The sequence below is a fragment of the Pezoporus flaviventris genome, unplaced genomic scaffold, assembly GCF_033815535.1.
Source record: "Pezoporus flaviventris isolate CSIRO_AGI_PZ_B2104156 unplaced genomic scaffold, CSIRO_AGI_Pfla_v1 ptg000002l, whole genome shotgun sequence".
Taxonomy (NCBI): domain Eukaryota; kingdom Metazoa; phylum Chordata; class Aves; order Psittaciformes; family Psittacidae; genus Pezoporus; species Pezoporus flaviventris.
Genome location: NW_026892550.1, coordinates 49,814,920 through 49,832,275, shown reverse-complemented (window position 1 = coordinate 49,832,275; position 17,356 = coordinate 49,814,920). Strand labels below are relative to the sequence as shown.

Here is a 17,356-nt window from a genome sequence, read left to right as displayed (position 1 = left end):
GCAGAAATGGATTTTCTTAAGCAGTTTCCATATAATGGGCTTGGTAGCTTTGAGAAATGCCTTTCCTTAATGGTCATTCTATTGATGTAGAGCCTAAAGACAATTTTTCTAACTAAGCAATAAATTACAGCTGTAGGAAAGTCTGGTAAGTCACTATTAGATCTGTGCAGAGCTCTGAACCTTCAGGCTTTAAGGACATGTCAAGCCTCTTACGTAACTTTACTCATGAATTCTTCCTTCTCCATCTAGTTTTCTTACGTCTTTGAGATCAAAAAGCTCCCTTCAGACCTCACAATATCACCCAAACGGTAGGTGGTTTTGGCTCACAGATGATATTTATCACAATAACAGCTCCTTTCCCCTCTTAATTTTCCCCTATGAAGCTGAAAAACCCTTATTACAGTTTTGTTCTGTGTTTTTCTTCTGTTTCTGTTTTTTCCCTTCTGAGAGGCTGGAGAAAGGTGTTGTTGATATGCTATCTTTCTTTGTGCTCAACAACTTGCAAGATACGCCAGATGTTTGATTCCTTCCAGATCACTGGGAGGCAGCCAAAGGGCATACTCCAGAAAGTCTGAGAACATATACTGTATCAATATAAACCTGCTTTTTGACAGTTATACATATATCTTCAAATTGCTTCCACTGACAGAGGCAACACCCCAAATTTGCTTTTAGGCCTTCCACTGGAATGCCCCAGCAATCCCTTCTGTAGTAAACCTGGAGCTAGCAGGTGATTTTAGATCATTTCACCTTTTCCTTTGCATTGTAAGGGCTTCCGAGATGTCTGTATTTGAGGAAGACGAAATAAAAAGGCAACATTCTCACCTAATAATACAGGTAATGGAACAGAAAGTGCAGAAAAGCTGATGAAAAGGTGCAATGAATTTTTGCTTTAATTGACAACTATGAGGTAGCTTCTCCATTAACCTCATGCAACTGGTTTGTAACTTGGGCAGAGGATTAATGCCCTCATGATGTAAACAGCACACGACACAGTACTTTTAGTACTCAACATCCACAAACACCTCTAGCCTGTTAAATCCTTCCTATGCTTCTAGCTTCAGTGGTACCTTAACTAGCTGAATAGAGGAATTACATCTTATACAGAACAATATTTATGTAAAATTTGTTTGTTTGCTTACCATGAAAGAGTTTAAGCAGAAGCAGCTCATTTACTTTAAAAACAGTCATTATTCTACTTATCTTTAACCATATACCTTCTAACACCTCCTCAGGCTAGCGCAGAGTCCTTATCTACCCAAATGCAGAGGCCAGATTTGATATAGGCATGCCACTGATGTCTACAACAACATAACATGGTCGCTTTTACTTTCTCTCACTTCTGTGAAGTATTTTATTTGAATTTCTATTAACATAAACAGCTTAGCCAGGTACTTTTCACATGTTCAAATTCAGAGCCTATCAATGCAGATGAAACAGATTTTCAGCCTAAAAATTACTTCTGAAAAACTGGATGCTCCCTATCCCACCTTCCCAAAAAGTCCCTTAGCTAAGTATCTTTGCTGATGTTGCCCTGTCAACAAAACAGACAAAAGGACCTCTGGAAACACCTTGGTTTTAAAAGCCTAGAAACATTTAACAACAGAGGTATTACCACAGAACCCTTTATAATTTGTCCTCCTTCTAATTCACAAGCATTCGCCTGAAATTCTATTAGCATTCAAGTTTCCCTTAAAAATTGTAAAAGCGTTTTGAAATGCTGAATTGCAAATTACTGACTATAGTTATAGAATATCAAAAGATGAGACAAAATACTAGAAATTTCTTTGGAAAAAACATCCTAGTTCATTTTCAATTACACATAAATTTCAACAGGCATCTCATACAGAAGGTTTCCAAATCTGCAGTTCCATTTGTCATTGTTATTGCAAGGTTACACTCAATTGCATAGTTATGACAAGATTTAATCACAGTTAAGGTACAAGGTACTAGCCTGAATAAAAGCCTACACAGAAACTTTAAAAATGTGTTTAGTGTAATGACTGTGATTTTTTAAAAATGAGAAATCTAGCCTTTTCTCCTTAAAGACAAGCACTCAAAGTGCAACTTATCTATTCACTAAAACATAAATTGTCTGACCTCAAAAGGCAGTATATGCCAGAAAGTTATTATTACAGAGAGCATGTCCCTCAGAATGTGTGAAAAAGAAAAGAGGGAAATACCCACCCAGTAGAAATAAGAAACTCCCTAAAACAAATCTTGAATATACGACACCAAGCACTGATAATGGGATGCCTCTCCACAAGCAATTCTGGAAAAGAAAGAGAACAAAGTACCTGATGGAAATCATAGTTTAACATTTGCATATCAGCTGGCAGAAGCTCATAGGACTTAGCTCCAGTTCCTCAGGAAGTTTAAGAACTTGATTTGTGAATATCCAATAAATGAGAAAGTATCAAAGAGATACACTGGAAATGACTAAGAGTAATTTCTGGTGTTGCAAAGGATGTACGTAACCAATACTTCTGAACATTAAAGTACTGTGGCAAGAATAAATCCCATCACACTTCACCAAGGAATCACTAGTGGATTAGCATGAATTTCAGAAACCAGACTCATCCTCTTCTGTTTCGCACACTCCTCCAGCTTTTTGAAAGTAATGAGCTATGGGCCAGTGCAATACTATTGTATCATTTAAAGTAATTAAATGAATATTGATAGCAATCAAGTTAATTTCACTTAACATTCTTTAATATATATCCACTTCATCTTTCTACCCATGGTCGTTCCCCAGCAGAAAATTAATAGCTCAAGAAGATATTGCAACCAGATTTAAAACCATAATAGTTTCATTTTGAAGAGCTCTCCCATATCATATGGCCTTTTACAGAAAAACAAAGCTAAACAGAAACATAAGAATCACACTTATGTGTTCAAAAAAGATAATTCCTGATGAGCTTCCGGAACTCCCTAGCAAATAATGAGAATTCTTGGGATTCCTGCTGTCTAAAGATTTGTTATTACTTGGAGATGGGAGCTACAAAGCCAGGTAAGATTCTTTTTGCATAAAACAACTGAGGGGAAAAAAGTACACTCAATTTCTACAATACACCGGTTTTGGAGATTGTTTTCTGTTTCATCAAGATATTTGAAGAAATTCTGTATTCTGGTTCAACCATTCAGCTCAAAATAAGAGATGGAAAGGGAAGAGTTGTACATGGATGAATTACTTGCCAACATACATCCCTGTATACCCTTTAAGTTTCCTAACTTATAAAAATATAGCTAGCATTTCAGAAACAAAACCTTCCCCCCCACCCCAACTTATGTAAAAGATGTGTCTTCAATAAAACAGGCTCTGAGTGACAATTATGATTGTTTCTTTCTGCTACTGAAGAAACTGACAATAGCAGCGAACTGAGCAACTATGCATCTAGACATTGCAGGATGTATCTCAACAGAGTTAGAAAGGAATTGATGTAACTCTCCCTTCTTGAAAAAGGCCCAAATTTCTTGTAAAAAGCCTATCCAGGGCACTGTCTCTCAATTCTAAAGCAACTTCACCGATAGGCACAGAATTAAACACGTATTATATTTTCAACAGCTGCCTAAGGGATGCCTGAAGCAGGCAGACAGAAAATTATATTGAACAAGAAATCCAGGCAGAGATATGCTGGTGGCAGAGGAAGAATATTCTTCCATCAGTCCACTGCTCTGCCATGGATTGTCACAGACCTGGCCACAGATCTTGGGCAGATTAAAAAAAAAAAAAATCAATTAAATTCCATTTTCTGCCTTAGATTTCAGCCAATCAACTCTGGAATGTTAGAAGGTATTTTATATCTAAAAACAAATTTGTGCTGTCTCAACTGTGTGTTTGAAACATGAAATGATTGTTTCAGCTTTTATATTTAAGTAGCATTTATACCACCCCTAGGAATCTGCTTTAAAGGCCAAAGCCAACAATTGAAAGTTATTTGCATTAAACAACTAATAAAACACTTTCTGCATTGCATTTTTCTTAGGAACTGCGATGTATACTACAAGTGGTAATCTTCCTGACTACGACACATTCAGCAGCACAGTTCTTTGTAAAAGAAAGGAGAAATTACCAACCCAAAGTGCTGGAACAGAAGAATTACGCCCATACCAAAGCATAAATGACAAAAATGGCTATCAATGTGACTTCCAGTTTTAAATGATTAGGTCACAAATTGAACATACTCCCCTCCTTAGTCACCTAATGCTTAGAAATTTTCTCTCTTCTGTTTTTCAAAGTCTTGCTTTGTGGGCTAGATAAGAACTTCATTTAAGTGCCTTCCTTATTTTCTGGTGGCAGAACTTTTACGTAGGTTTAGAAGACCATAGCTAACAAGAAGAACAACAAAGTAGTGTCAAAGCAGCTTTCAGGGACAGAGAATATGCAGAACACAAACATCTGAAATAGGGCCCAGATATCCAGGCAAACTACCACGGCTTAACAAGTACTGCCTGTCATGGGTACTCTTAACAACTGACTGCAGATGTTTAGAGCCTGTGGCAAATGGAAACCAAAAGTATTCCAGCCTTTCTTACTGGCACTTGAGCCATCAGCTGGATCAGCTAAGCTCAAAAGGCTCATCATCTCTCCTTCAGATGGGTTCAGATACTCTGAGACAAGGATTCCTGCCAATATTCCTACTGAATGTCTCTCACTCATTTTAAATTCACACACCTGATTCAAGCAATTCAGCCTAAAAGCAATTATGGAAAATATTCAAGTACTCAGTTGTATAGAGGAACAAAATAACAAGACTAACAATTGAGGATGTTATTGCAGAACATTAAACGATATCCCTCTTTTATGCTACAGAAGAGGGAATTACTTCATTTTAACTATAATGAAATATGTAGAAATTGGAAATGAATCTCCATTCAGGTGCTTTTGTGCTAAAATGCAAGAAATAATTGCTTAATAAACTGCTGGCACATTTTAGAACGTGCTTTATCATAATCCCCAGTGAAGACTCTAAGGGACAGCTTCATTCATTTAATACCTTTAACATAAATGGTTCAAGTCTTAGAGTGTTCCCTCAGAACAGAAGAGACATTTTCGAGGAGTGTTTGAAATGCAGCATTTCTGACAGAGATAGCAAATGCTACCACTCATGGATGTATGCTATACAGGGTCTTAAAAGCTATGGTGTTTAGCATTTAACGTCCCTGCATGTAACACTGGTACTAAAAGGGGAAAATCTCTTCCCCTACATTCATACAGCTGTTTCAACAGAAGCCTGACACATGTTAAGTGATCCTTCTTCCCCTGTGCTTTGTTTTGACACAAATCGGGAGGTCAGCTCCCAGCATGCCTGCCAGGCACTCCAGATCCGTCTTCTGTGGCTCTTAACACTCCACACATCAACGTTGCGTCCAGTTGCAGAAAAAGAGGGTTTCCCTTTAAACAAGGACAGGGAACTTGTGCGATACAGATGACCCGGTGTGCAAGTTAACCAGCTCCAACAGTTCACTTTTGTCAACCGAATGCTGAGCACCTTTCCAGTAAGCCTGCGGGACACGGGAGCTGCACAGCTGCATCACCAGAGAGCCCTGAGCACTGATGCGCTCACCAGCCACAAACAGGGCTGTGCAGCAAAGCCCTGGGCTCAAAGGTAGCTTTGTGGTGTTGTCATTTCTGCTGTTCTCTCTCCTTCTCTCTCTCTCTCACACCATCTCAGGGAATTCTTACTCCCCTAAGGATTCTCCAGCACAATGGCAAATGAAAGACATTTTCCAAGCTTTTGGACAAAGTGAATGCATGCTTTTATACAGTTATTTTTCTGGAACTCTATTGCTCTTTAAGACAGAAGTGATGAAGTACTGTGTATATTTTGGAGTTATTCCTTAAAGCAATGGCAAAACACAGGTAACATTTTTAAAACAGTGAGAGGTACAGCAAGTACAAAAGTACTTGTATTGTAACAATGAGCAATTTCAATACTCCAGCTGTAATGGGAAGTTCCTGGAATGCAGTTAAACTAAATTCTGCTTGGCTCAGAGCCATGCAAATATTTCTTTTCCACATTCCCACCAATTACAGAAGTACAGTAAGTGTTCTTGTTCTTAAGTGCACTATTACAGAGACACAAATAAGCCATTTTTCATCCAGTGACTGGAGCTAACATTTCTAAAATACTGTATTACACATTTGGCAAAATTGAAGCATGCTCCACTTTTTGTGTTGCATTAGAAAGCCATGTCATTAGAATCAACTGAAAATGGGTGGTACCACAGCACATCCGAATCAGACTAGACACTATGATGGTAGTAGAGTTGTTTATACTTCAGTGCTAGTAAAAGTATTCACACTTAGGAGAGCAGTCACCAAACAGAGATCCACTATTGATAACTGCTTCCATGCAAACAATAGCAGATATGTATCATGACGGAAACCTTTTAGGGAAAAATTACATTGCATAAAGTCAGTTATCATTATAAATCCATGTTTCAGATTGATAATTTTATACTAATTTATCCTACTAAAAAAGAAAAGCTAATCAGAAGTATACACATATTTTACATACTTTTTAGAGTGAAATATATCACCCTCACAAACATTGCCTTCCATCAGTCACAAAGTCTACCAAAATCTAGAAAGACCATAAGAGTGCAATATAATCTCTTAATGTACACCAGCTGTAGTCTGCCTGTACCATGCGTGCTTATGTTTCCTCTTACAGATGCCCCAAACTATAGCACAAGGTTGAATATGAGTGCATTTCTAAGCATAAAAAGAAAATTGCCCAATTTTGGAAGCCTGCAGCCCCATATGGCGTGCACAACAAAGATATGTCTGAAGTGCAGGAGGGTGAATTTCTACAATACTAGCATGAAAAAAAGAAATATTCTCCAGAATCAACCATTATCACTAAACATGACAAATTAAGCATGGAAACTCTATTTCTATACTCAGCTCAGACTCATATGACCATCTTAGAAAAGAAATCTAGGTCTCTCACTAAGAGTTAAGTACCACCTTATTTACATTCTGCCTACTCTTACCAATCCTATGCATATAGCATGTACCAGGGGTAGCTGACCCTATAAAGACAGCATCTAGCCAGATCCACAGGTAGGGATGTTGGGAAACACAGTTCCATTCTCTTGAAGACAAACTGGTAAACTCCAAGCTCTGGAGTTTACAGACTGCTACTGGCAGGAACTCTCTGACCAGTGCAAGGATGACTGTGAGACAACTATGGCTTTGTGGACAGCTTTACACTGGTTGGAAAGGAGATCACATTTTCTTCATCTCAACTACAGTACCAAAAACTGAGATAAAAGTATCACCTCTGTACAACATCCCTTTGCACTCCATCGATAGAAAAAACTTTGCAGTGCTTTTGAGATCTGCTCAGATTCATTGTCCAGAAAACACAAGGCCATGCTCTGTCACTTCAGAAAACAAAACAGATCACATCCTCAACTAGGTATGAGCTTTCTTTAAGTATTAGAAAAGGAGAAATGTCTGCTTTGCAGATATTCTCCACCCTCAGTGTTTTCAGAGCCTGTATCCATAGCTGTTCAAGAACAAAAAGATAAATAGCATATTCTCATTCAACACCATGACCATAACCAAAAGTGCCTTACTACTTTCAGGCTCTAGGGTCTGCCATTTTCTTCCCCTCAAACTTACAGAAAAAAAAAACCAAACCTTGCTAAAGCCATCTTCATGGTTCAACACTGATCACAGTAACCCTATCTTCAGTTTTCCCAATGCCTATCCTTCACCTCTACATTAGATGCCAACTGTATCAAAGAAAAAACTTGGATCAATCCCCATGTCCTTGTTCTAGAATTTTAATAACTAACCTCAGTCAGCCAGTATTTCCATTCCTTATGATATCTTTTATTATATTAAATTATCCTTAGGTTTCTGCATTTTCCTCCTTAATCACGCAAAGCATTATCCCTTACATAATCTACAGACCTATTTATTTCTTTAGATGCCATCTTTGGTGTTATGTCTATCCATGGTTACATCAAGGTGACTGGCTAACAGAAAAATGAAACTTCTGGTTCTCTCACTCCTTGTATTTTTTCCTCTTGCATGTCTGTCATTACCATTTATCTGTGAACATGGAATCTACTACCAAAAATAGTTAAAAAAACCCCACACCACCAGCAAAGCTGCTTACAACATCAGCTTACTTATGCCAATGTTCATACCCTGTCTTTCTTTCAATATATGATTTACCTGATCTGTTCTCTAGGCTTTAAAACCTCTGGGGCAAGAATTATCATCTCTGCTCATATTAAACAGGTTAAAGTTGTCAAATGTTACTACAGTATATTGCTTTTTATACTACCAATTCAGTTAGGTTTTATTAGCAATAGTTCGCATGCTAAAACTATGCACAGACCTTTATTCTATTATTACATTTCACGTGAAAAGCCTAAAATGACTCCTGCATACTTAGCTGACGAAAGATTTACTCCATCTAACAAAGGATGGTACAATTTAGCTTTCTTTTACAATGAAGCAGACAAGACAACCGCTCTTTGCTGAATGCTGAGGAGTGGCAATACTAAGAGAGTTCAAAGTCACTTTTAAAGTGACTCTTAGATAAATCTGTTACTCCAGACAGTTGGTCTAGACTACTTACAATATAATCATTGCTTGGGTGCTGAAAAAAGCAACCTAGCCAGATCACACGTGGTACTTATGATTTGCTGGTCTCCTTCCATTACATGCCCAATACTTAAGCAATGCAAAGCTCCATTATGACACTGCGTCAAGAAAGTGGCGGTACCCCATTTGGAACCCTTTTGGAGACAGGATAATATAACAATATTTCCAGACAGAAGGACTGCAACATCTTAGGCTTTACAAGAGGTCATACTACGGAATCTCAGTAGCACATCACACTCCCCTTGTTACAGATGACATGAAAAAGCGCACAGACTTACTGACAATTCTCTGATTAATTTTCTTAGTTCCCTGTGCCCGTGCTTCTCAGCGATAGTTGCTGGATCCTCTCCATATTTGTTGGTTATTTTGCAGACCTTTGCGGCCTCAGGAGAATCGAGTAGAAAAGTTGCGAGGTTCTTTAATCCAAATCTGGCTGCGCAGTGAAGGAGAGTAGGAAATTCTTCCAAATAGCTATCTGTATATGGAAACAAAAGGTTTCATAAAGAAGTTTTGCTTTCATAGAACACTTCTTTTACAAAATTCCTTTGAACATTAGTGCTAGGGAATCACAGTTATCAAACTGCTAATACAGAACTTCTATCCAAAGAACAATTCCTCCAACTAACAGTTTTACAATTCACATATATGTTTTAACAATGGAGCCTTTAGTGTAACTAAGAAATCTCTTTGTTTTGACAGAAGGATTTTAAAGCATTTAAGTTCTATTAAGAAATAAGTTTTCTTGCAAGGAGAAGAAAATTCTACAGCCAAGAAATGCTTTGGCTTAGGTGTATATTATTTAATGCTTTAGGACTATTTATAGTTTGCAGCGTTTCAATTGGGCATTTTTAAAGGTTTATGGCCCTATGTTTTCATATTAAAAGACATTTCTGAAAATTCCTATGACTACCAGAGACTTGCAAAATTTTGCTTATCTGTAATGAAAACCTCAGGGAATTTAAAGATGAATGTATTAGATAATGGTCTTTTAGGATTTACCTGAGAAAGTATTATATTCATTTCTATCAGAGACTTTATTTTTCACCCTAGAGGACTCGGACAAAGCTAAACTGAAGTCAGTTTATCATTTCAGCATAGTCCTGTATTCCAGCTCTACAAGATGCCACAAATTATACAGTACAACAAAGAACAGAAAGAAAAAAAAGTGATCAAGCATAAACAATACTTCCCTTTGCCTTCATACTCTAATTTGGTTTGTTATGCAGCTATTTGTCTATATATCAGCATGAAATGTACCTCTTTTCCAACTATGTATTCATTGTGCTCCAGGCACCACCAACTTCATGCACCCTCAGGGTCTTTTGGCAGCCTTTACTACCCAGTGCATGAAGAACTGCTTCCTCTAGTTTATTTTCAACCTGACTCCTGCTAGGTTCAATTGACAATCCTTAATTCATGTTATTCTCCACCTCTCTCTGCCCTTCTAAGTGATTTATTCATTCCCAGACTCTTTCTTGAAGAGCTCCAGTCTACTTAATTGTGCCTTACAGAGAATCAACTCCATAACCCCCATTGCTCTTTTCTAAACATATTCCAGCTTTAATATATCTATTTTGAGATGATGGGACAAGAGCTGCACATGATACTTAAGTTGTGGGTGAACCATGCAATTTATGCATTGTCATAATTATGTCCTGGTTTGTTCTCTATTTCTTTTCTAATAATTCTTGGTGTTTCATTCGCTTTTTGATCTGCTGCCTAGCAACAAGGTGATGTTATCATGGAACTGCGTGGTCTTATTCCTCAGTGTTAATAGGCTGCTCAAAGCCTCTCATTCTGTATGACAACATAGGACCACTTTTTCCACATGCATCACTTTGTTTCTACCTACAATGAATATCATCTGACATTTTACTGCATAATTACTAAACCTCATACAGCCTTTCTCCCATTCCCCCCCCCCCCCCCCCCCCCCCCCCCCCCAACTAGACCTCCTCACTGCCCTGAACATTTTGTATCGCTAGCCTAAGTTTTTTCCAACTGTCTGCCTCCTGGTTTTGGCCAGATGTTCATCCACGTGATGACTTGACTTGATCAACTTAATCAGGGTTGATGACTCTTATAAAAAACGACAAGAAATCTATAAGCAAGTCTTCATCTTACAGAAAAATTATTTCATCACAATTATTAATTTGTCTGGTAGAGACAACACATTAACCTGCTTCCAGTTCTCAAGGTCCCCAGAGAAATTGGGCTTTGGCATCACAGTTACACCTTCCAGTACTGCAGAACTGAAAAACTGCACAGTACTGTTAGAAATCCAGCTATTTTACTTTAAAATTTCCTCAGAGCTCTTATGAATACCAGTTAGTCTTGGTAATATCTTTGTGCTCAACTTGCCCATTTCTGTTGGAACTTTGTGATTTCTTCAACTCCAGACAAACTCTTTCCACATGTCTCCCAGCAGGACTACAACTTGGGAATCTACAGTTTCTTATAGCTTTCTTAAGTTCTCTTTCATATTGCAGTCATTGGCTGTCCTACAGGGACATGTCCTGCATTTTCAGCCTTTTGTATGCTGGAAAAAAGACTTCGCAGTAGTAGCATTGCTCAACATATTAACTGAAGTTCCACAAACTGGACTTTGTTCTGTAGAAGATATATAAATGTTACACCAGAATATAGCCATTTGACTTCTTGTCACTACTTTGCTAACTGCCGGGAAAACCTAACCTCATTCCTGTTGCGGTTTAAACCTAGCTGTGGTATGGATGTGCTGTGGTATGGAATGCCTCTTTGGCTAGCTTGTGTCAGGTGTCCTGTCTCTGCTTCCTCCCGGCTTCCCCTTCTCCCTGGCAGAGCATGAGCCTTACAAAGTCCTTGGTCAGGGTAAACATTACTTAGGAACAACTGAAAACATCGGTGTTATCAGCACTGTTCCCAGGCTGAAAGTCAAAACACAGCCCTGCACCAGCTACCAAGAAGGATAAAAATTGACTGCTACTGCTAAACCCAGGACAATTCCCCACAGACGGAGGCAAATATATACCAACTTAAGGGGCTGTCACATGAGCAGTAAAAATGTATGCAAGTAATTTTAAGGCTGGGATCACTGCAGTAAAGCCAAGTGTACTTTTACACATTACACAGGATTCTATTACAAAAAAATAAAATTTTTCAATGTGCAGCAATGAATTAGGTGTTGAACAGTAATTTTAAGGAGCAGACTACATGAATACTAATCAATAATCTGCATCCTGTCAGCAGACCCTAGAAGGTCAAAAGCAGTTAGTAAAAAGAGTATTAATAAAGTATTAATAACATGTTCTAAAAGAATTTCCACTCATGCTAATGATATCTGAAACAATCGGTTACAAATTCAAAAGCAGAATCAAGTCTATATCTCCAATGGACTGCATGCTATGATTTTATCATCAAAATAAAGAGAAAAAGAGACAATGGCATTTAGAAGCATCTTCTAGGCTTGTAACTGAGTTTTCCAAATAAAAAACCAGAGATATCCCAAAAAGAAAGCCCTTCAGCTCCTTTGCAATTGAGCTTGTTCTTCTGGTTACCACTCAGCTCCTCCTTAGCTAGATTTGATATTAAAGCAGGAAGGCTGCACTTACATACTTTGAACTTTACAGAAGACTACATCATTAACAAATGAAATACCTCAGCCAGCCGTGGAAGATGGTAAAACTCAGTAAATCAATTTCCTAAAACAAACTTTTTTCCAATACTACTCCTTGCAGTAAGGAGGAAAAAAAAGAGGTTGTATTCAGGTATGAAAACTTTAAAATCAGCACTGGTAGTGAGCGAGATCTTTTACATAATACTCAAAAAAGACTTACGCAAAACAAATGGTTTTAACACCACATAAACAACATTAAAGCACTTTTCCCAAGGACAAGACGTAGAAATAGTTTCATTTATTTCTTGTTTTGAGAATGAGTATTCAGGTAAATCTGACCTGCATACCTTCACAACTTTTTGGGCTATGTGAGCTTTGCTATAAAATCATAGCGCCTCAAAAATGTTGTTTCTAGTTTCAGTGCTTTTACTCTGCCCAAAATGAGCGGAACGCAAAGACTTATTTTCTTGTGCAAAGAAATGTGAACTACACAGGCCTCAAACAGCAGGGTGGTTAACATGGCCAGCTTCTACAAAACACATCAGACAAGCACACACATGGCTTCTGGGGCTTCCTACTGTACAGATGCATTAGGAGCAAAGCACTGTCTGAAAACAGCTGACTCCTGTCACACCAGTCCTACCACCTAAACTGACAACCACAGCTAACAAAACTGTCCCCGCTCCCAAATGAGCAACTAAAAACTCTTCCTATTGACAAGAAATACAGGCTTCCAACTCAAGATACCACCTAGGGAGACTCTTCCTATAAGGAATGCAAACACTGACGAACGACATCATCATACTATTCCTAGCACTTTTGACTTCAGCTGCTTTTTTGGGGCATGATAACATTCCACCTACAGCCTAGGCTAGGTGCTAACAAGATTGGGATTAGAAATTGAGAAATCTCAGTTCAAACTTATTTTCCTCTGCCCTCATGGAATTAATGCTAGGCATGTGATTAATCCAGTTGCTCCTGCAGGGTGAAGAGATTCAGCAATGAACAGTGTAGGAAGATAAAGCTTGCAGCCATGATGACTGCTGTTTCTGCATTCCAGCCATCAACAGTTTCAGACATCAAATTGTACCAGCTATTCCCACAGATGGCTCATATATACTCTGTGGTGTAGAGGGAAGGAGCCACACGAACACCAGAAACTCATGGGGAAAGCAGGTATGTGGCTTTGTCTACTGGTCCTGCATTTCAAAATTCCATTTCATTTAATTACCACAACACTTTTGGATCATAGAACCTCTTCAGGCTCAAAAGAGACATATGTACTTTTTGCTTTAGTTATGCAGATCACCAGCTTGGATTAAGAGGCCCTTGACTTGTCACCTTGCCCCTCCACACTCTATATGCCTCGTACCTACAACTTTTCCACCTACCAACATATGGTGGCATACTGATAATACAGAAAATAAGCAAGCCCTGTATCTGCAGGCACTTACCTCATGTCATCTTCAGTCAGTACAGCACCATCAGGCTTACTCTAAGAAAGAGAGGCTCTCTACATCTTAGAAATCATAGAACAATAAAATGGATGGGGTTGGAAAGGACCTTAAGATCATTTAGTTCCAATCCTGGGCAGGGACACCTCGCACTAGACAACAGCTCCCAAGGCCTCATCCAACATGGCCTTGAACATCGCCAGGGATGGGGCATTTACCATTTCTTTGGGCAGCCTGTGCCAGTGCCTCACCACCCTCACAGTAAAGAGTTTCTTCCTTGTATCTAACCTGAACTTCCCCTGCTGAAGTTTGAACTTATTACCTTTCATCTTACCACTACAGTCCCTGATGAAGAGACCCTCCCCAGTATCCCTATAGGCCCCCTCCAGATACTGGAAGGCTGCTATGAGGTCTCCATGCAGCCTTCTCTTCTCCAGGCTGAACAGCCCCAACTTCCTCAGCCTGTCTTCATACGGGAGGTGCTCCAGTCCCCTGATCATCCTCGTGGCCCTTCTCTGGGCTTGTTCCAACAATTCCATGCCCTTATGTTGAGGACACCAGAACTGCACACAATACTCCAAGTGAGGTGTCACGAGAACAGAGTAGAGGGGCAGGATCAACTCCTTCGACCTGCTGGTCATGCTCCTTTTGATACAGCCCAGGATATGGTTGGACTTCTGGGCTGCAAGCACACACTTAAGCCGGCTCATGTTCATTTTCCCATCAACCAACACCCCCAAGTCCTTCTCTGCAGGGCTGCTCTTAACCTCTTCTCCACCCAACCTGTAGCTGTACCTACGATTGCCTCAACCCAGGTGTAGGACCTTGCATTTGGCTTTGTTGAACTTCATGAGGCTGGCACTGGCCTCTCAGAAATTCCTCCCCTAAATACATATTTAATTAATCAATATAGTAAGGTTAATGACATCATTAATGACATCAAAAAAGACAATGGAAGCCTCCTGATCTTTCTTTTTGCTCTCATTCTGAAAAGAAGCACCACTAACTACTTAAATCCCTCCCAAACCACCTGACAAAGGTGAAGAAGTTACCTCTTTCCTCCAAGTTCTACAGCAAAAAAATCAATGACAACTAAAGATAACACCTAAAATAACCAAGCAGGAACAACTCACTACAAGATCTATTTGTGTAGGATTTTTTAAAAAAATATAATTGTTCACTTAATTGCCGATTTACAAAATTCAGTGAACTCTTAAGACAAATTAGATGTTCTACTGTAAAGAAATTTCCACCATACTGTGTTTAACTGCTTTAACTGAAGTTTTGTATTATACACATTAGGAAGAGGCTGTAATTATTTGAAAGCACACATGCTTCAGGCAGAAAATACCGTTCTTGAGCTCACAAGTTTGTCACATTGAATTGGGGAAAATTACTGGAACTTTTATCAACTGGGAAACTGCAACAACTGATACATTTCAGCTAAATACATAGAACTGTACAAAAGTAGTAGTTATTAGGGTAACTAGAAGTCAACAGCTTTTGCTCAGTAGCAGTCCTCTAATGAAGAACATTAAACAGAAAAGCTGCTACCGTTTGGCACCTACACTAAGAACTAGTTAGCTGGTGATCATAAGCAGGAAGGAAAGGTTAAAAAGAAAGTACCCAAGTGGCATATTCGCAAATTTTTAAGAGCATTAAGGCAGCTTCTTCAACTTTCAACTAACTTTTAGGCCAGTGCTTGCTTTTAATTAAAGTTTTAGTTGACATACAACAGGTTAAGAGGGAACTGCTGTTCTGTCCTGTCTTAATTCCTTCTCTGCTCTTCTCTGCAGAGCATTCTGGAACATCTCAGCTATAAAACAGAGCATAAAATCTAATATTACTGTATTGTAGCACTGTCTTAGCCTGTGGGAATTTTCATAAAATTGCAGTAAGCAAACAGAGCAGCCTACAGTGATATTTCTGCAGATCTTGAAGATATTATTCTTTTATTTCCCGAATTATTGATACAGGACATTACCATTTTTTTTTTAAGCAACTTAAATAGACAGTTAAAAGTATTTCTACTGTGTCAATATCAATCAAGCCAAAAAAATGCTTAAATCCCCATCTGTTTCTTCTCCCCCAGTCTGTTCTTCTCCCCCAGTCTGTCTTTTCTCCCATTGTTTCACTAGCAACTGAAAACCCAGGTTGCTTCTCTTTTGGGATAGATGTTTCAGCTTGAAATAAAGAATTACAGGAATCAGAATAGGTCTTGCTATATTGCTAGCAGTGTTAGGTGACAAAAAGCAGTATTTTCTACAGAGAACAAATTCAGGACTTATCATAAGCCTGCTTGAGTTTAATCAGAGAAACAGTAACAGATAACTTGTAAAAAAGGTAAATTACATTAAAGTGGAAAAAAGAAAGGGGTTTTCCTCAAGTAAACTACGCATCTCTTGAACAGGAATCAATGTACAAATAATTCCCAAATGTGAGGATTCAAGAACAGAAACAGAGCTTCCTAAGGTCAAGAAAAGTTTTGAAACCTAAGCTTGTATTTTTAGTGCATTTTGACTAGATTCTATAGCCAGAATATAAAGGCATAACATACATCAAGGTACCCTAAAATCAGTTTGGTGCAGAATGCAGAATATTCAGGACAGTACCTCCAGCTTTGGTCACATACTTCCAGAAGAGATGGAGAATTCCACAACTAAAAATCTCAGACATGCCTTGGCTCTGTCTTTCAGTTAACACTGTTGCTGAACCCAATGTTTTTCCAGTGACTTCTGTTCAGTCTGACTTTAGCTTTCTCACCTGATTGGGCTTCCAGTATTCCCCTTCAGAGACTGCAGAATAATCTCTTTAAATATCACTCATTACTAAAACATTTTTTTTCCCTTGATAAGCTGAATAGAAGTCTTTATCTTAATTCTCCTATACTGTTAGTCAATAATACCCATGCATAATCCTAAATATATTTTGACAATGTTCAGATAGTTTTATGGTCTTTAGAACTACAGAGAACATATTGTACAACAACAACAACAAAAAATAAAACAAACAAAAAACCAAACAAGCCAATTAAAACAAAAAAAGGCACAGTTCAGGACTGAAGTGTGCACTTTATTTCTGACAAGCTTTTATATATACAGCAGTTCCAATGATATTTTTCTGTTAGAGATTACTGATGTACTTTTTCATTACTACTCTATTACAGTAGGATACATCACCAAAAGCAAGCAATTGAAACTTCTTATGTATGGCAAAATACATTCCAATGCCTGCCACTGGAAATCACGTCTACTTTTACCATTTCCAATTGCTGCCTTTTGTAAGTCTGTATCTTTTGAGTAATACTGACAAACTTAAGAGGAGGTCAAACAAGATACAGTATCATCGTCTTTATTTAGGCATAGATGCAATTTCCTTCCTGCATATAGTCCAACAAATGAGATCCCATAAAGAAAGAATATTACAGACATGTTGAAGTGCTCAGGGGGCTATAGCCCTAGGTTTTCATATTGAAAGGAACATCACAAAGTCTGATGCGCTGCTCAAAGAACTCTCTTTGCTTAGATGGCAAGAGATGCAAATTTCCAGAACACATACTTGTGATCCATGGTATCTTTTGAAGATATCCCACTAGGGAAAATCAGCACATACAGGAATTATGAAATTAGGGCTGATTCATCTGCTTGTTCAGAGATTCAGGAATAACTCAACTCAGTG

The 17,356-nt window shown here is 38.4% G+C and overlaps 1 protein-coding gene across 4 annotated transcripts in view; it reads right to left on the bottom strand.

Annotated features, from left to right (window-relative positions):
* BANK1 (B cell scaffold protein with ankyrin repeats 1) overlaps positions 1 to 17,356 on the bottom strand; it is a 147,274-nt gene that overhangs the window by 78,162 nt on the left and 51,756 nt on the right. For all 4 annotated transcript variants that reach the window (XM_061478203.1, XM_061478196.1, XM_061478188.1 and 1 more), the window contains exon 7: positions 8,908 to 9,104. In XM_061478203.1, the coding sequence (XP_061334187.1) occupies positions 8,908 to 9,104 (197 nt within the window). The remainder of the gene's footprint in view (positions 1 to 8,907; positions 9,105 to 17,356) is intronic.